This window comes from Miscanthus floridulus, chromosome 9 (genome assembly GCF_019320115.1).
Source record: "Miscanthus floridulus cultivar M001 chromosome 9, ASM1932011v1, whole genome shotgun sequence".
Classification (NCBI taxonomy): Eukaryota; Viridiplantae; Streptophyta; class Magnoliopsida; order Poales; family Poaceae; genus Miscanthus; species Miscanthus floridulus.
The window spans coordinates 116,602,651-116,623,001 of record NC_089588.1 but is presented as its reverse complement, the minus strand read 5'-3'; the positions used below and the strand labels follow the sequence as shown (position 1 = coordinate 116,623,001).

The 20,351-nt window shown below is 43.1% G+C and overlaps 2 protein-coding genes and 1 long non-coding RNA gene across 3 annotated transcripts in view; 2 read left to right on the top strand and 1 right to left on the bottom strand.

Annotated features, from left to right (window-relative positions):
- Positions 1–1,060: 1,060 nt before the first annotated feature.
- On the top strand, positions 1,061–6,082 carry LOC136480669 (disease resistance protein Pik-2-like). Its single transcript, XM_066478146.1, has 2 exons — positions 1,061–1,146; positions 4,699–6,082. Exons 1-2 carry the CDS (start codon positions 1,061–1,063, stop codon positions 6,080–6,082), a joined length of 1,470 nt encoding a protein of 489 aa, XP_066334243.1.
- Positions 6,083–16,027: 9,945 nt separating this feature from the next.
- Positions 16,028–19,698, bottom strand: LOC136482736 (uncharacterized). The gene is made up of 4 exons (XM_066479932.1): positions 19,438–19,698; positions 16,661–16,877; positions 16,382–16,594; positions 16,028–16,320 (listed from the first exon to the last, which is right to left on the bottom strand). The coding sequence occupies exons 1-4, from the start codon at positions 19,461–19,463 to the stop codon at positions 16,243–16,245; spliced, it is 534 nt and encodes a 177-aa protein (XP_066336029.1). The 5' UTR covers positions 19,464–19,698; the 3' UTR covers positions 16,028–16,242.
- Positions 16,335–20,351, top strand: part of LOC136482737 (uncharacterized) — a 251,724-nt gene continuing 247,707 nt past the window's right edge. The window contains exon 1 of the long non-coding RNA XR_010765182.1: positions 16,335–16,499. This is a non-coding gene — a long non-coding RNA (uncharacterized lncRNA). The remainder of the gene's footprint in view (positions 16,500–20,351) is intronic.

Sequence of the window (20,351 nt, the reverse complement as noted above, 5' to 3'; positions counted from 1 at the left end):
CTCTCTCTCTCTTCATAATTAACCTTCCAACTCAGCAAGTTTACAAATGTGTCACGGCAATAAATAAGAATGAAACTCCCGTTGAGACTCGCCTTATTACAGTGTGCCTGCGCCAAGCTTCCAGCGCCCAGGATTATTGATCACCATCGTGAACGCTTGAATGAACCATGCATATAGACAGTATAAACATTAATGCCCTTTTTCTCAATCATGGAACTGTCGTACAGTGTCTCGTCACCACTAGCATAATATACGATGTTTAGTGGAGCAAATGAATTGAGAGTTTGAGACCCATCGTCCTTTGTGCATGCAGCCTTGAATTACTTATTACTGGCAACCACCAAGCAGGCAGCATGCAGAGGAGACGACCCCGTGAGGCGAGTTGTTCATCGTCCTCGTCTCCTCATTCTAGCTACGAGGAGGCCGGCTGATGTACAAAATTGCACAACTTTAGTTTGGCTCATTTCTCTATTCGAGATTATTTCAAAAATTTAATGGGCAAATAAAAGAGCTGAGGTCTTGATGAGCAGGTGTTCCGTGGGTCTGCCAGTGGGACATGCAAATAGTTGTCACGGGTAGCAAATTGACGATGAAGGAAGCCTGCATTGAACAGTCCCAATTATTGTTGTAGAGAAACAGCGGTAGAGATGTGAACCATAGACTACGAGTTTGACTAGCTCATCTCTTGACTCGAAGTCACGGTCATCCCAACCGAGCCAGTCAATAAGCAAAAGGCAGAGTTACCTGCCATATATGTATAGTATAGACATAGGCGGAGCTACACGTCGGCCAACGTGGGCTGTGGCCCCGCCTTGCCTCAGAAAATTGTTTAGCGATTCAGTAATCAGTCAATGACCCATGCAAAATTTGACTCTGGAGACCCAAAAGTTACAGCTTGCTGCTCTGCTTGTCTCATGACTCGTGGACTTCCGAACTGCAGCAAGCCAGCAAAGCCCAGCCGTCCATCGCTCCACTTCCCTAGGGCCACTCCGCTCGTCGCGTCATCGTCCGCTCCGCCTTCCGGAGTGGCGATTGGCGAAGTCCGAAGCCGCGTGCGTCGATGTCGTCGTCGGCTCGTAGCTGCTGCCTGGCTTTCTCCCCGGTTGCTCTGCTCCCAGACTCAAATCCCGAGACCGATCCACCCTGGTGAGTGCCTGATTGGTGATCTGGTTTGCTAGGCTTGGACACTCACGATCTACTCTCAAGAATAAAATAATTTTGTTTGATTGTTTTGTAGTGATTTGTTCTTTGCGTCCAATTTTCTAATTTCTGGAAGCCAAATCGATTAGGCAAAATGGCTTATATTAGGCATAATGTCCCCCCACCCCCCCCCCCCCCCCCCCCTATATTTTGCTGCGAGCTCCGTCACTGAGTATAGACATCCAATCCAAAGGGATTGGATCTCACAGTGCACAATATGAGAAGCATTGTTTTCTTGCCAAGCTCCAACGATGGCTTGCGCGAGCTCATCAGCCCCCCCTTATATTCTCTCGCTTTCATTTGCCTCATCTACTGCTTCTTCGCGAAAAATATTCTCTCCCGGAGTGACAATCTCGGCTTGGACTTGGAGTGCCTCCCTTCGCTACGCTATGTCGTGGCACGTCTCGACTGCAAGGATGCCTTGGCTGATGACGTGGACAAGGCAGAGGCTGAGCTCAGGCGCCAAGCACAACTCATATTCTACGTATTCAAAGATAATGAAGATATGATGGCACAACCAGTACACAGCGACGATGAAGAGGTACGTACCAGCTGCCCAACTTGTTTTAATAACCACATTCCATTCCCCATTCCACTAAGGCACTAACACGTACTACTTCTCCATTACTATATTATTATTATAGTAACAATATGCCCAGAAAATTATAGCCCTTGATTTTTAGAATTAGTAGGACAATTAAATTTTGTCCAGGGCGTCCTAGCTTCCTTGTTTAATTTCATCTGCATGTGCTACTGTACATATGAAGTAATTATTCTCACTTTTCTAAGAAAATAGATACAGTTAAGTATATACTTGTTACTGTTGTGACGTACGGACTATATGTTTGAGTACGCAAGAACATTAATTTTTAACATGATGTTGGTTTCAAAAGTATTGTGCTATGGCTAGTGACAAATAAATCATGTATACCATCAACATGATTTTGCTGTTAAAAATGGAAATACTCATGTTGAAAAGATCATTACGGATAACGTTAGTCGTTCCACATTTAAAAAATTAATTTTACAGGTATATCACTCATGATCTTTATTTGTCAAGTTACAAGAAAAGAACATGTTAGTAAAGCAAGATACTTTATATCTCATCCACATGTCACATTATTGCATCAAATACCAAAGTTAGATCATGCGTGCATGTATATTAGATCTATCTAATAAGTAGACGTTTTCTCTATTTATTCTGTGTTTCTTCTACTACCTCTTATAAGAACACGTAATATGTAATAATTTACAATTAGATCAACGGTTCACACACACTCCGAAGTACCATAGTCTGTTGTTGATTGTTTTAGCCGACTTCATCCATCATTTCCATTTACCTTCATGAATCATTAATGCTAGACTGATAATGCCAATCAAAATTAGGAGTTTGCGGCTTAAGTTGGTGGATCTCAGGACGTTGGGAGCATTTTGGTACTCCTGTCTGCTGTCCCCTATATTGCCGCATGCATGGAGCTGGTGTCAGTCTACTACCCGGTCACATACCTCTGTGTGCTCTTGATGGACCTTTGCGTGCTTTAAACCTCTAATAACGCTGATCGACGACGATCATGCATGTTGTTTAGTATATTTCATTTCGCTCTAGCACTTATTGTTGGAGTACCTGCAAGTAAGGCAGGATAAAGAGCTGGCTTGGCTCGGCTCGGCTTGGCTCGGCTCGGCTCGTTATCCTAACGAGCCAGAAAGTCAGCTCGGCTCAGCTCGTTAAAAGCTCGAGCTGGCTCGTTAAGCTCGCGAGCCAGGTATAAAAAATACATAAAATATAATATTTGCATTTATCTAAAGTTTGAGATTAATAATAATATAAAAGAAATGCATCTAGATCAGTTACCAGTCAATTTATAGGGTCTAGACCAGTTACCAGTCAATTGTAAAGTGCAAAACATGAAGTAATACAAAAACTAATATAAGTTTTGATACTTTTTTTTCCTAGAAGCTTGGCTCGCTTAGTTCGCGAGCGGCTCGCGAGCTGGCTCGAGTTGGCTCGTTATAGCTAACGAGCTAAAATCTTGGCTCGGCTTGGCTCGTTATCATAACGAGCTGAGCCGAGCCGAGTCGAGCCAGCCACGAGCCGAGCGAGCTAACGAGCTTCGAGTTTTTCGTCCAGCCTTACCTGCAAGTATGTTTGGAACATAAATGATATGTGTGTTTATGTTAAATGAGGCTTAAATTTGGTTTTCGTGTGCCTCCGCATGCATGCATGCCTGCCCATCTTCAAGAGCTCCATCGGGGTCCAGTTTGCTTTGCGGAATTTCTCCAACTGGTGAAGCTAGCACTTTTATTCACTTCGTTGCTATGATCTTGGCTACTGTATTATTGATGTATTTAAATTGTAGTGACGAACGTTGTCACGGCTGTCGTGTCATGGAATTTATTTTAATTTTGGCAGCACAGATTATCAGCATCGAGAGGACGAGGGCGGAGCTCATAGCCATGCTTTAGTCATCGACCCACGGCCATGGAGATGCTGGCGCCTCCAGCAGCAGCAACCGGACCAAGATAGTTTCTGTGGTCGGAGCTGGTGGTCTGGGCAAGACCACTCTTGCCAAGGCGGTTTACGACGAGCTGAGTACGGGATATGACTGTCGAGCCTTTGTTTCGGTTGGCCGCAATCCTGACCTGGTGCAAGTCTTCACCAGCTTCTTCTTTTGTCTCAACCAAAATATGTACCAGGCCATTCGTGACGTAAAGGACCTACAAGAATTCCTTGAAAACAAGAGGTATGCATTAATCAGTTGTCACCAGATTACCTATAGTTTCTCTGTTTCAATTTATATATATATATATATATATATATATATATATATATATATGCTACAATGCTTGTGCTGTGTGCATACTATTGGGGAGCATACATACGTTTACCATTTAATTTGAAGATGTTTCTTTCTCATTATGTATCGATGATGCAGCTGTGGTACAATTAATACTTCTTCTTGCTAGGGAATTTATATTTGATAAACAAATCTAAGATGTTTGTTTTTTTCATTATGAATCAAATCTGCAGTTGTGGCACAATACTCCTTTTTTGCTAGGCAATTTATATTTGATAATACAAAGCTATAAAGTACCACTGTCAGATTCTACCTTGAGTAGAGGAATCCGGATTTTCATCCTTTGTCTAGAAATCAATAAAGTACCACTAGTATGTAATTTTTAAAGACTAAAGCCCCCTTTGGCACGGCTCATCCAAAACGGCTTCACCGGTGAAGCCAAAGCCGGTGAAGCCAGAAAAACTGGCTTTTCCCGGCTTCTAGTTCATTTTAACCCCGGCTTACAAAACGGCTTCACGCCACAGTGCCTCGATTTGCGCAAAATAGATGAAGCCGAAGCCGGCATAAGCCGTGCCAAAGAGGCCCTAAATAAAAGTGAGACATCACCCATATTCAATACTCGTATAGTACAGATGTAGTATAGACGATAGATGCTCCAGGGTTTACTAACTCTGCCTATTCATTTGTACTGTCTTTTTGGTAGGTACTTCATCGTTATTGACGACGTATGGGACATAAATTCCTGGCAAGCAATAGGATCAGCTTTGCATCGGAACAATAACGGAAGTAGAGTAGTCAAAACTACTCGAAATCTTGAAGTAGCCTGTGGCGATAAAGTTTACCAGCTTGGCCCTCTTTCACATGATAACTCAAAGAAGCTCTTTTATATGAGGCTATATGGCGGTGAAGACAAATGTCCTGCTCATCATCCTGAAGAGGCATCCCAAAAAATTCTGGACAAATGTGGCGGTGTACCATTAGCTATCATCACAATGGCTAGCTTGTTGGTGGGCAAATCAAGAGATGATTGGTTTGAGGTCTGCAGCTCTCCTGGTTTCTATTGTGGCAGAGAGAACAAGCAAGTAGATGATACTGTGTGGATATTATCCCTTAGCTACTATGATCTACCTTCTCATCTGAAGACCTGCTTATTGTACCTAAGTGTGTATCCCGAAGACTCTCTTATTGCTAAGGGTTCCTTGATATGGCAATGGATAGCTAAAGGCTTTGTTGAGAAGAGAACAGGAACAAGCCTGTTTCATCACGGAGAGGAATACTTCCATCAGCTCATAAACAGGAGCATGATCCAAGGGACGGAATCAGAAAGTGATGGCATCATACATCACTGTCGTGTTCATGACATGGTCCTTGATCTTATTCGTGACTTGGCAGGCAAAGAAAACTTCATCACTATCTCAATTCAGGATGGTGGAACATCATCACGACACAAGGTGCGCCGGATAGCACAACAGAACAGGATATTGCTGGATCAATCCCATCCTGACGGTCATAGGGTCATGACACAACTGAGGTCATTGGTTGCCCATGGGTGTGACATCCGTAGTCTTGTCTTGCATCCGAGCTTTAAACTCTTACGTGTGCTAGCTTTAGAGGGGTGCACATCATCTGATAATGATGAGTATGATAGGCGCTGGCTCGAGCATCTTGAGAAACTAGTTCATCTGAGGTACCTTGGACTAGGAGGTACAAAGGTCAGGGAGCTCCCGGAGGCGATAGGAGCTCTAAAGCTTCTACAGACACTGGACTTGGTGGGTATCGGAGGATATGGTATGCAAGTCCAATTGCCATCGAGCGTTAGCCTGCTAACACGGTTGGTCTGCATAAGATGTGACAAATACACGAAGGTGCCCGATGGGTTCCTCCAGAAGGTGACGTCCCTGGAGGAGCTACAGATAAGTGTTCGCATGCAGTCTGTTGAGTACAAGAGGCAATTTTTGAAGGTGCTGGGCAACCAGAGCCTACTGAGGGTGCTCCGTGTGATTGGCATAGACAGGATGGATAAGAGCGTGCAGGCAGAACTTTTGAAGTCACTAGGCAATGGATCTGAATTTGTTTGCATTCAATGAACGTAGGCCTGCCTCAACAGAGTGGGACAAAGCCATCCTTTCAAAACATCTCAGGCATCTGCTTATACGAAACATCCAGCTCCCTTGTGTGCCGTCATTCATAGATCCCACGCTTCTCCCCAACCTTTGCTACTTGAACTTGTGTGTGTATCATATGGACGAGGCAGGTCTGAGAGCCTTGGGTGGGCTGCCAGATCTCCATTACCTCTATATTCGATAGGCGCATGATGGGACGGCCTCTCATAAGCAGGCTGCTGTAGTTAATATTGTTGCCCATGATGTCTTCTTCCCCAAGTTGAGAAACCTCAAGTTGTCTGGCAGGATGGTCCAGTTGGCGACCAACAGTGACTCGACTAGTGCTTGGTTGAGCATCTGGAGGGGAGGACATGATGCTATGGTATTTGATTCCAAAGCAGAGGATGCGGGCTGCAGCAGCAGAGTAGCACCGGCCCCTATTGCTGTGGTGCCAAACCTCCACGTGCTTCGGTTCACTGTCCCATTCAGGGCATTCTACAAGGATGGACACGCTACCTAGAGTGACAATCTTGGCTTGGACTTGGAGTGCCTCCCTTCGCTACGCTGTGTCGAGGCATGTCTCAACTGTGAGGATGCCTTCCCTGATGACGTGGACAAGGCCGAGGCTGAGGTCAGGCGCCAAGCACAACTCCATCCCAATAGTTTCGCACTCACCCTCAACGTATATAAAAATGTTTGGTGAAGTACTTATGATGGCACAACCAGTACACAGCGACGATGAAGAGGTACGTACCAGCTGCCTAAATTGTTTAATAACCACATTCCACTAAGGCACTAACACGTACTACTTCTCCATTACTATATTATTATTATAGTAACAATATGCCCAGAAAATCATAGCCCTTGATTTTTAGAATTAGTAGGACAATTAAATTTCGTCTAGGGCGTCCTAGCTTCCATGTTTAATTTCATCCGCCTGTGCTACTGTACATATGAAGTAATTATTATCACTTTTCTAAGAAAATAGATACAGTTAAGTATATACTTGTTACTGTTGTCACATACGGACTATATGTTTGAGTGCGCAAGAACATTAATTTTTAACATGATCACTACTACAGAATGGACTTGTTGTCCCGGGCGGTAACGGCCTTTAGTCCCGGTTACCGCACCGGGACAACGATCCCGGGACTAAAGGTGGAACCTTCAGTCCCGGGTCATCGAGCCGGGACTAAAGAGGGACCTTTAGTCCCGGTTGGTGTTACCAACCGGGACTAAAGGCCCCCCAGCCGAGCAAACCTGGCCGCACCCTTTAGTCCCGGTTGGTTACCCCAACCAGGACTAAAGGTTCCTTTTTTTTCTTTTTTTTTGTTTAATTTGTTTTCAGTTCAGTTACACATATTTGTTTAATATATAATATGTTTTTATGTATGTATTCTACGCTGCTAATATAAATACACGCACGTATATAATTACATCTAATTCTCATCTCGAGCATTATTATATTCGAATAAAGTATGAAACTATATATATTATAGATATATATGTATATATACAACACTTTCATAATCTTGTTCTCGAAAATAACGATATCAATAAACATTTAATTTACATCATTAGTTCCTTAGATCAAAGTAGAACTCGCCGTTGGGATTTAGCACTTTTTCTAGAAGATATCCTGCTATTGACTCTTGAACTGCTTTCAGATGGTCTTTTTGCATGACCCTTCGTTTCAACCATTTAGTCTTGCATTTGAAATAAAAGGAAAAGTATTAATACATATATATATATATTCATTTAAAAATAAATAAAAAATTGATATATACGTACTCTGAGGACATCTTCAGGAGTTCTTCTTATGTATGCAGTGATAAGTTCACAAACGTAGTATCCACACAAGTTATTACCTGGTTCCTGCCGCAAACAACACTATACGAGAAGAAGATTATTCTCATCATCTCACACGTAAATTGAAGTACGATATAGTAATTAAACACGTGGTGAAGTATATATAGTACAACTTACTGGTATTTCAACTACATTAAGTGGTGCCTTGCAATCCTTGCGGTGTTGCCGAATAAACTCTTTCCAAACCCTGTGCGACCAATAATGTACGATCGTTAATAAATTATGGCAAAGTCTATTCAATAATAGTTGTGCGCGAGAGATCGAAATTACCCCTGGATAATGTCTATCATATCTTGGTATAGTGCTCGCTCTTTTCTCAATGAGTCCAAAATTACTAACTGACTTGAGTTTAACTCAATGACAATGAGTATCCAGTGAAACCTGCATTGGTTTATACTGTTGACACCGTTTTTTGCACGTGTCAAAATAATCGGAGTGGACCAATCGGCAAGGGGAAAGTTATTGAATACTTTGATAGCCAATGAAAGCCAGTTTGTAAAAATGGTTGCCGATAGTTGGTGATGATCGATGGAAAGGTTGATTTGGACTCGGGCGTTGCCGATGAGGTTGGAGGAGTTGTTGTCGATGCCGATGAAAGGAGGCTTGAAGACTACTGCCGATGAGACAGGGAGTATGCCGATGAAGGAAGACTTGACGACTACTGCCGATGAAACAGGGAGTATGCCGATGAAGGAAGACTTGAAGACTACTGCCGATGAAGCAGGGAATATGCCGATGGGAAGGAGGACAGTGAGATTTCCATCGTGATTGAGGCGGACAGGGAAATAGATAGGAGTTGATTTCCTTTTCTATATTTGTTAGGTTATGATTCGTGTAAGAGTCACGTGTTTCCTTAGATATGGGATTGGTGTCCTAGTTGTGTTTGGTTGTGTCTCTTTAGATCAGGGTATAAATATGGAGTAAGGGGCAATGTAATAGACAATATCAATCAATATCAAAACCAACTTTTTACTCCTATTTGCATCTACTTACTTTTCGGCGACTTCGTCAATTTGCATATTTTTCCTTTTTACGAGTTCTCATTGATTCGGCGAGCTGCATCGCTTCAGTGCGACCTTCGGCGATTCTCGAGTTCCGTGTGAGCACCTCTTGGCCGTGACTTCCGGGCGTATCGCTGTTGTCAGGACCAAAGTGTTCGTGTCTTCATCCTTGTCGATTAGCAGGTCAAATCGACTGGCACGCTTTGGATATCGATTCGGGTATTAGCCCTTTGTGTTTGCAGATCACTTTTGCATCAACACATCTTTTGGCACGCTCGGTGGGACCCTTCAACCAATATGTTCAACTCCGAGATCGATCCAGGGAACATTATCGCAGTATCAGAAGAAGATCTCAAGGAAGAACAGAGGCAGGCTATGGAAAAGGCTGTAGAAGAATACAAGCAGCTTTGTCTGAGATCGTTTAGCTTGAACAAGAGTGGACAAGTCATCCAGAAGCAAGATTTGCCGTTGCCTCGGCAGGTTACCTTTGACTCCAATCCTGGTAAACTTCAAGAGATGGTTAATTCTGCAGTAAATCATGCTTTGATTAATCATTCCAATGTGCTGTCCAATACTGTTCATAATGCTGTGGTTCGAACTCTCAAAGAAGGACAAGCGGCACCACATTACGTTGGGCCTGCCTATCATCAACCAGAGCCGGCATCTGTCAAAACTCCATCGGCTCCTTCGGCCGTTGTGGGTACAGAAGCTACTTCCCCTCCAGTATTGGCAGGTTCACCTAATATTCAATCTACACCGATACAATCAGATCAGGTACTACCAGGAGGGCGAATTCAGCTTAATACAGATCTATCGGCATCAGCTATGTCAGGCCCTGTGTCTCAGAATAACCAGATTCCTACTAATTGGTGGGGATATGGCATGCCTCCAGAGTCGTCTGCTTTCAATCCTAGATTACCTCAAGTATTTGATGCAGCAGGAAGAGCGCCTATATCATCGGCCGTTTCGCCGATGGCTCAAGTGCCTCAATATGCCGCAACTACTTCTGTACAACCAACTCCAGGAGGTTTCCAGATGCCTATGATTCAAACATTCAATTCAAGTCCATCGGCGAGCGTACTGCCGATGCAGCAGAAAGCCCCTGCTATGAGTCAAACTGGGGTTCAGTTCATGCCTCAAACCAGTTATAATTATCCAACAATATTAGCAAATTACCAGCCATCGGTAGGTTTTGTACCGATGAGTTCTAATAATGATTGGTCAGGACAGTTACCTGTTCAACATACAGTTCAGCGAAATCAGCAGGTTGCAGGGATTCAACAAGGTCATATGCAAGCTGGTTTCCAGAATCAAGCATCGGCAGCCCAGCCGATGAATCCTTTCCAACAGGTTAATGGACCACAAGTAGCGGCAAATATGCCGATTGCTGGAGATCGTGGGCCACAAAGATATGTGGAGGGATGTCAGCAGGCACCTCCTGTAGAAATTCAACCAGTTCGTCAGCAGGAGGCTGATGCTTTTTGGGCCGATAAGATAGCAGAGATTATGAAGGATCAGTTTGGGATAAAGCCCAAGGTCAATACTTATTCTTATCGGACTCCATACCCTCCTGCATACGATTTAATTCCTCTCCCAAATCGGTACAAGGTACCAGATTTCACTAAATTCTCTGGGCAAGATGATACATCAACAATGGAACATGTCAATCGCTTCATTATTCAATGTGGAGAGGCAGCTAACAGAGATGAATTAAGAGTTCGATTATTTTCATCATCTTTGTCTGGATCAGCATTTACATGGTTCATTTCATTGCCACCAAATTCTATTATTACTTGGGTTGATCTAGAAAAACAATTCCACAAGTATTTCTTTGCTGGAATCCATGAAAAGAAGCTTACCGATTTAGTAAAATTGGGACAGCGTAATGATGAATCGGTAGAGAGCTTTGTACAAAGGCTACGAGATGTAAAAAATAAGTGCTACAGCCTGGTGCTGGATGATCGGCAGCTTGCCGATTTAGCTTTCCAGGGGTTATTGCCACATCTTAAGGACAGATATGCTTCTCAGGAATTTGAAAGCCTCAGTCATCTTGTGCAAAGGATCTCTGATCAAGATACTAGGGTTTTTGAACCTAAAAAGAACTGGAGTAAAAAGGTATCATTTGTTGAAGAAGTAGGAGACTCTGACTCTGATGAAGAACCAGTTATCGGCTTAGCTGAGTGGGTTAAGAATAAAAAGCCGATATCATGTCCCTTTGGTCAAAAAGAGCCAGAAAAGTTTACCTTTGATATCACCAAGGCCGATAAAATATTTGATCTTCTGCTTCAAGAGGGCCAAATTAAGCTGTCACCTAATCACGTGATCCCATCGGCAGAAGAGTTGGAGAAGATTTTGTACTGCAAATGGCACAATGCAACTTCACACAGTACAAATGAGTGCAAGGTATTCAGGCAACAGTTACAATCGGCTATTGAATCTGGGAGAATTAAGTTTGGTACTTCCAAGACCCAGAAGCCGATGAAAATTGATCAACACCCTTTTCCAGCAAATATGTTGGATGCCAAAGGAAAGACCAAGGTATTGACGTCAGAGGCTGCTGAGAAAAACGCGTCAGTAGACCCCCAACATCGGATAACTACCGATGATGCAAAAAGTAAGGGTTTGCTAGGAGAAAGCAGTAGTTCCAAAAAACCTCCTCGACCTGGCATTGTGATTACTCATCAAAGGCAGCAGGAGGGTTGGCATCAACGTAATGACCGATATCGGCAACAGCAAGAAATGAGACGTCAGGAAGAGTGGAATCGACATAAAGATCATTGGAGATGTCCGTTCTTCATCCATTGCTGGGAAGAAGGTATTAAATTGCCAACTGTTGAAAATTGCCCTGAGTGTAATGGTTATTACGGAGTCAATCGTTCAGAAAGGAGGTTTCAACGTGGTAATCAGGGTTTGTCTATCAACGAGCCGATCAGAGGCAGAGCATCAGTGCATGATCGGCTGGGGGGCAGACTTAGTGTACATGAGAGGCTTGGTAAACGCGCTGGATATTTTCCAAGGAATCAAGAGGAGCTTGAGGAGATGGCAAACGCAAGAGTTCCCGATGAGGAAATATTCTACAGGGACCCTAATATACGTCGCGTAGAACCAACTAGGACTTGTTATCAGCCGGTTTGGAAGACCAAGTTTCCTCGATGGTGCCCAGAGGGTCTGACAAAGACGCAGAGAAGGAGGATGCAACGTGAGCGTCAGGAGGATTTATACCAGGAGGAAAATTCCTCCAATGAAAGGCCTGGTCATCAGCAGTGGCAGGTAAAACACAAAAATAAGGGTCCATCGGCAGATGTTAATATGGTATTCATGTTGCCGATGGAGTTTCTGACAATATCTGATAATGAGGAAGAAGTTGTTCTCTCTGATCAAGTGACTTAGCTAACACTAGATCCAATGATGGCTGTTTTTGAGAAACCTACCGATGACGAGAGACAGCATCTTAAAGCTTTATTTGTGAAGGGCAGAGTTGATGGGCAGCCTGTGTCTAAGGTACTTATTGATGGAGGGGCTGCGATTAATATTATGCCTTACGTGATGTATCGGAAACTTGGTAGGGGAGAGCAAGACTTGACCAAAACCGATATGATGTTGAAAGATTTTGAAGGCAATGTGTCACCGGCTAAAGGGGCACTGTGCGTTGAATTGACCATCGGCAGCAAAACCTTGCCAACGACGTTCTTTGTTATCAACGGCAAGGGTGCATATAATCTGCTTCTAGGGAGGGATTGGATTCATGCTAATTGTTGTGTTCCTTCTACAATGCATCAATGCCTCATGCAGTGGATTGGGGATAAGATTGAGGTCGTCCCTGGTGATTCTTCTTATATCATCGCATCGGCAGAATCAGATACTTATGAGCGAACTAAATGCATATCAGGAGAAGCTTGGGAAAAAGAGTTCCTTAGAGTTGCTGATTATGAAATTCCACCGATCCAAGCAGTCGGTTCTGAAGAGGAGTTTTAATGGATAGGTTTGCCGATGATGGAAAATTAGGCCAAGGGTTCACATCGGCAGATGATTTAGTAGAAGTAGATATCGGTGATGGTGATAGGTCGAGGCCTACTTTTATTAGTGCTAAGTTAGATTCTAAGTGTAAGCAGCGAATAACAGATTTATTAAAAGAATATAAAGATTGTTTTGCTTGGGATTATACTGAGATGCCTGGGTTAGACCGATCGATAGTTGAACATCGGTTACCTATCAAATCTGGATTTCGGCCACATCAGCAGCCAGCGCGCCGATGCAACCCTAATGTACTTCCTGACATTAAGGCCGAAATAACTAAATTAATTGAAGCAAAGTTTATTCGGCAATGTCGATACGCAGAGTGGATCTCTAATGTGGTTCCTGTTTATAAGAAAAATGGAAAACTTCGTGTTTGTATTGATTTCAGGAATCTCAACAAAGCCACACCGATGGATGGCTATCCAATGCCGATTGCTGATTTGTTGATTGATGCTGCGGCTGGACATCAAATTATTAGCTTCATGGATGGTAATGCAGGTTACAATCAAATATTCATGGCTGAGGAGGATATTCCCAAGACTGCTTTCAGATGTCCAGGACATGTGGGGTTGTTCGAGTGGATAGTCATGACGTTTGGTTTGAAAAATGCCGGTGCTACTTATCAAAGGGCTATGAACTTTATTTTTCATGAGTACATCGGCACATTAGTGGAGATCTACATTGATGATGTAGTGATTAAGTCTGGAGATATCACAGCACATTTAGCCGATCTGCGAAAGATACTGGAGTGCACAAGGAGGCATGGATTGAAGATGAATCCTAATAAATGTGCATTCGGTGTATCGGCAGGACAATTCTTGGGTTTTATGGTGCATCAACGGGGCATTGAAATCAGTGGGAAGTCTATTGATGCAATTAACAAGGTGATTGCTCCTGCCAATAAGACTGAATTGCAATCTTTGATCGGTAAGATTAATTTCATTAGAAGATTCATATCTAATCTGTCGGGTAAGATCAAGGCTTTCAGCCCACTACTTAAATTAAAAGCTGATCAGGAATTTGTATGGGGAGTTGAACAGCAATTAGCCCTTGATGAAATTAAGAAATATTTATCAAATCCTCCAGTACTAGTTCCACCTCAACATGGGAAGCCTTTCAGGTTGTATTTGTCAGCTGATGATACAGTTATCGGTTCAGCTCTTATTCAAGAATTTGAAGGGAAGGAGCGTGTTGTTTATTATTTGAGCAGAAGATTAGTGGATGCTGAGACGAGGTATTCGGCTATCGAGAAATTGTGTCTGTGCTTATACTTTTCTTGTGTCAAATTAAGGCATTATTTGTTATCTGCCGAGTGTATGGTCATATGCAAAGACGATGTGGTCAAGTATATGCTGTCGATGCCGATATTAAGTGGTAGAATCGGCAAATGGATTTTAGCATTATCAGAATTTGAGCTACGCTACAAATCAACTAAGGCAGTTAAAGGGCAAGTGATGGCTGATTTTGTCACTCAGCATTGTAATACGGTGGATTCTTTGGGGATTGCTCCCTGGACACTTTTCTTCGATGGGTCCACATGTGGTGAAGGAGCAGGTATCGGCATTGTGTTAATTTCACCTCAAGGAAAGAAGTATGAGTTTTCATTGCCGATTGTTGCTACAGCGACAAATAATCAAGCTGAATACCAAGCCTTGATAAAGGGGTTAGAATTGCTAAAGGAGATACGTGCCGATGTTGTTGAAATCTTTGGCGATTCTATGCTAGTTATAAATCAATTAGCTGGAATTTATGAATGCCGAAGTGAAGCTTTGATTTTGTATTATGAAAGATGTTTGCAATTGTTGAAAGGATTTAGAGATTTTCGTCTTGAACATATCTCTCGATTGCATAATGAGGAAGCTAATCGACTAGCTCAGCATGCTTCAGGGTATCAGCCTATTCAGGAAGTGCTAACATCGGCAGTTGATACCGATGACTGGAGGAAAGAGATTGTCGATTATTTAAAGGATCCATGTAGAAAGGTCGAGAGACGTATAAGGTTCCAAGCTACCAAATATGTGCTCCTCGATGATGAATTATATTATCGAACTATAGATGGAGTTTTACTCAGATGTGTTAGCAATGATGAATCGAAAAGCTTGATGGGTGAAATTCATGAAGGAGTATGTGGGGCACATCAATCGGCTTTCAAGATGAAATGGATGATCAGAAGGAATGGGTACTATTGGCCGACTATTCTTGAAGATTGTTTTAAATATTTTAAGGGATGCCAGGGGTGTCAAAAGTTTGGTAATATTCAAAGAGCGCCTGCATCGGCTATGAATCCTATAATCAAACCATGGCCGTTCCGGGGATGGGCTATTGATCTCATTGGTCAGATCTATCCGCCATCGAGTAAAGGACATAAATTTATTCTGGTTGCTACCGATTATTTCACAAAGTGGGTTGAGGCAATTCCTTTAAAGAAGGTGACATCGGTCAATATGATTGATTTTGTGAAAGAGCATATTGTTTACCGATTTGGTATTCCTCAGACTATCACTACCGATCAGGGTACTATGTTTACATCAGGAGAATTTGATGAGTTTGCTGTAGGTATGGGAATTAAAATTTTAAATTCTTCTCCATATTATGCTCAAGCTAATGGTCAAGCTGAGGCTTCTAACAAAGGGATCATCAAACTCATTAAGCGCAAAATTGAAGAAAATCCTAGGAGGTGGCATACAGTATTAAATGAAGCCTTGTGGTCATATCGGATGTCATGCCATGGTGCAACCAAAGTAACGCCTTATCAGTTAGTATATGGACACGATGCAGTGTTGCCTTGGGAAATTAAGGTTGGCTCTAGACGAATACGTTCTCAAAATCAGCTGACAGCCGATGAGTATAATACTCTTATGAAAGATGAGTTGGAAGATGTGGCGGGTCATCGGTTAAGGGCTTTAGTTAGTATTGAAGAAAATAAGAAAAGAGTAGCTAGATGGTATGACAAGAAGGTGAAAGTAAAAGAGCTTGCCGATGGGATATCCTCTGTGACTTCATCGGTGGTAGGTTCTTGAGGTATGATGACCGATGACATTGGGGCAGATGTAGGGATCGGCATAGACCTTTGTCGTTTTGGCTGTGCTTCAGTATCTGTTGAAGCTTTGCGCTTTGCTTGGACATCGGCAACGATTGGCTGGGGGGCATCGACACTTGTTGGTTGTGAAGCTTGGGCATCTGGTACGTTTGCCGATGTACCCAATTGTTGCTGTAAAACAAGTGTGAGATATGATATTTAACAGATAAAATGTAAAGTCAAGAAGCTACCTCTGAAGGAGTGATGCTTGATATCGGCGGAATTGCCGATGATGATCCAGTAGCAGCTCTTACCCCCTGATGATTAAGGTTAATATAGTTTGTGATTGGCATAAGTGAAAATAAACAAGGTTGTTACCTTAAAGGCTTTGACCAAGGTTGTAGCAGCGGCCGATGGAGTAGCCCTGGATATAGCCAATTTGGACTTAGAAGTGATGGTCTTGGTACGAATCTTCTGGTGGGTCAAAGCGGCTAAGGTGGGAGCGTTGTAGCCGATCGGCGATGTTGGGGAAATAGGCCGGAGGTTGAAGGGTTTCCCACTTTTGCTCACCGATGGTGCTGGGTGGTTAACCTGTTACAAGGGAGTCAGTTATTGATAAATGAAAGGAAAAGCAGAAGGGAGTTCAAAGAAACTTACCGCGTCGTCAGGGATGGCATATTCAGAATCGATCATGTGCCGATATGTGTGAGCAGAAGTCGCGAACAGTTGCTCTTTCCACTCTCGCCACCATTGCTTGTATGACTCGGTGATGAAAGATATTGGTGTCCAGGTGGATATATCAACATCTGTGGTATCGGCATCAGGAGAAAGTTGTACTACCTTGTTCCAGTCTGTTCCGCAGGTGATTGTTTCCCTGGGTTTGATTACATCGGCAAAGCAGAGTTTGATTGGCAGTTGCCCAAAAGCCAATTGACGGGATACTGCCGATGGGTTGTAAAATTCATATGTGATGTTGGTGTTTTTCCCGCTGCCGAATGTGTTTACTGGAATTGCCCTGGGAGTGATGATAGCCATCATGAGCTCATTATCTTGATTCAGAGTGTCATCGGCAAAGTTGAAAAGAAGGGGGAATCTGTTTTCTTCGTCGATATAAGGCACCCAGGCCCTATGATCACGAGAAAGACCATTATAGAAGCTTTGAAAGAATCTGCCGATTTGGTCTTCGTTGGCTTCTGTTCCAGGAAGGACAATTATGGCTTCACCAAAATTGAGGGGTGAGCGTGTTGCCGATTCATCATCCCCGAACACATAATCTTCGGCAATTTCTCGTGGGAATTGTTGAGCAAAGAAGTCCCATTGCAAACGTTTGTGCATATGGGCATTCAGCCACATGTTGATGAACCACCACGGGCCTCCCAGGTTGCCGATGGGTTCGCCAAGCAGAAGTTTCTGAGACACTTGGTGAAGAAGATGATAAGTGGAGCTCAGAAGGTATCGGCCAAGAGGAAACCTTACGCCATTAGCCAGAAGTTCAGCTGCAGGGAGGAAGGCGTTGGTTGGTCCTACTGATCGACCACAGAAGATAAATTTTTCTAACCACATATTCAGGAATGTGGCATGTTCCCTCTGGCTAGGTGTCCCGGTTTTCTGGTATTCTTGAATATATCCTGTCCAACCGCCGATGTTACGGGTATTCACTCTATATTCAGGCTTTCTACCATAGATGGAGCCTTCATCGGCAGTTGAGATGTCCAAGCCAGTAAGCATGTGGACATCGGCAAGGGTAGGGGTAGCTGGGCCATGTCCAAACATAAAAGTATTGGTCGTATCTGACCAGAAATAAGCAGCTGCAATTATCATTGATTCATTTTTCTGCATATCGGCAATAGAGAGCCTGATACATTGGTCTAACTTTCGTTCTGCCCAGTATACTTGCATCGATCTATTAACCCTCAAATACCAATCTTTCCACCCTTTGGTGGTTTTGGGCCAAGATCGGAATGTGTCTTTCCACAAGTTCAGAGAGAAATTTTGGGCTCTAAAGGGGATTCTGTTAACCTCTGCGTTGATCAGATCGGTTGGATCTGGGTTGCCCATTGGTCCAAGGCATTGGACGTGTGGCTGATCGGTTGGGATAATTAATTTGTTGCGCAGTTCCTAAGGTTATGGAATCCAGAAGACAGAAGAAAGGAAAAATCACCAACTGAATAAATTTGCAAAAAGATCAAAGTAAAAGGTAGTGGAAGTGGAGCGAACCGCGGGGACGTCGAAGTTGATGGCCATTGTCTTGAGGAAGGTGGAGATACGAGCCGAGAACTTGAAGTTAGCGCCGGAGAAGGGTTCTTGTTGGTTGAGGTCGCGCGGTTGTTCGTCGGAGTCGCCGCCGGAGAGAGAGAATGCCAAGGATTGGAGGCTGAAGATAGAGAATGAGGGTTCCGGAGAAATCTATTTATAAGCCGGCCAGAATAAGGGTATTTTGGACTTATCTCTATGACGCGCGCATATAGGTCAAGGCGGTGCAGGGGGATATGGTAACTATTCGCGCGATAATCAAGGGATTGTACAGATGAGTTGATAACAAGTAATCATGACTTGGAAGGGATATTGATACATGATATTTTAATTCTTAAAATGGCAGCATTATCATGTTAAGATCTTGCCGATGGGTTGTTGTTTTGGTATCTCAATCAAGGCAAGAGTGGTTGGCGATTGTGCGATATTTACTGAAGTGCGTGGATCAAGATTAGATTTGATTGGATTTGATAACAAATCAAGTTTTGGCTTGGGAATGAGTTACGGTAATTGGGCAAAGGCAAGCGTTATCTGGAGTAAATTTCGGAGCATTAATGGTTTTATACTCCGAAATTGGGGGGCATGTGTTGACACCGTTTTTTGCACGTGTCAAAATAATCGGAGTGGACCAATCGGCAAGGGGAAAGTTATTGAATACTTTGATAGCCAATGAAAGCCAGTTTGTAAAAATGGTTGCCGATAGTTGGTGATGATCGATGGAAAGGTTGATTTGGACTCGGGCGTTGCCGATGAGGTTGGAGGAGTTGTTGTCGATGCCGATGAAAGGAGGCTTGAAGACTACTGCCGATGAGACAGGGAGTATGCCGATGAAGGAAGACTTGACGACTACTGCCGATGAAACAGGGAGTATGCCGATGAAGGAAGACTTGAAGACTACTGCCGATGAAGCAGGGAATATGCCGATGGGAAGGAGGACAGTGAGATTTCCATCGTGATTGAGGCGGACAGGGAAATAGATAGGAGTTGATTTCCTTTTCTATATTTGTTAGGTTATGATTCGTGTAAGAGTCACGTGTTTCCTTAGATATGGGATTGGTGTCCTAGTTGTGTTTGGTTGTGTCTCTTTAGATCAGGGTATAAATATGGAGTAAGGGGCAATGTAATAGACAATATCAATCAATATCAAAACCAACTTTTTACTCCTATTTGCATCTACTTACTTTTCGGCGACTTCGTCAATTTGCATATTTTTCCTTTTTACGAGTTCTCATTGATTCGGCGAGCTGCATCGCTTCAGTGCGACCTTCGGCGATTCTCGAGTTCCGTGTGAGCACCTCTTGGCCGTGACTTCCGGGCGTATCGCTGTTGTCAGGACCAAAGTGTTCGTGTCTTCATCCTTGTCGATTAGCAGGTCAAATCGACTGGCACGCTTTGGATATCGATTCGGGTATTAGCCCTTTGTGTTTGCAGATCACTTTTGCATCAACATATACACACACGTACATGCATATAAGTTGTATTGATATTACATAAAATGTGTAGACTACATTATTATTAACACTTACTCAAAGTTGTACGGGAAAAGTATTGTTGTCTTGTCGTGCTGCTTCACGAAGAACTTCATGATATTCGTCTATGCTTCAGATACCCAGTGCTCCTTGACAATAATATCGGTTTTGAATGCGATATAAGGATCAATGAAGCCAACACTGGTGTCTTGTATTCTTTGGAGCTCTGACATCTGGAATCTGTATATAAATATGAGTTACATGTGAGGATAATTATATACACGTACGCATTGAAGTGAGTTTATTAAATAAAAGTAAGAATCACTTACAAACAAAAGGAGCTAATGATTGATTTGTCCAGAGCGTCCAAGTGGAATAGTTGATGCAATTCTTCGAAACTAATATGTAAGATGTCATCTCCACGGAAGTAATGATGGTCTCTAAATCTGACAAAGATCCACTGCTCACCCCTGCCACACGCCTGCATGTACCACTTGTTGAGCAAGTACATTTGCGTAACCAATTCATTCAGAGCAGCAGGGTTGTACAGACTTTTTGCCAAATTTATAAGTCTTCCAGGTATCAACTTCCAGGTTCTGGATTGGAGCTTTGCCTGTCACTTGATC

Bases quoted from the DNA above. Each gene is read 5' to 3' on its own strand.
- LOC136480669 (XM_066478146.1), top strand. From the start codon at position 1,061: ATGTCGTCGTCGGCTCGTAGCTGCTGCCTGGCTTTCTCCCCGGTTGCT. The intron at 1,147-4,698 runs GTGAGTGCCTGA...TCTTTTTGGTAG, and splicing joins CCCGAGACCGATCCACCCTG to GTACTTCATCGTTATTGACG.
- LOC136482736 (XM_066479932.1), bottom strand. From the start codon at position 19,463: ATGCAAATTGACGAAGTCGCCGAAAA. The intron at 16,878-19,437 runs GTAAGTAGATGC...AATCAAACCCAG, and splicing joins ATTGACGAAGTCGCCGAAAA to GGAAACAATCACCTGCGGAA. The intron at 16,595-16,660 runs GTAAGTTTCTTT...CCCTTGTAACAG, and splicing joins ATGCCATCCCTGACGACGCG to GTTAACCACCCAGCACCATC.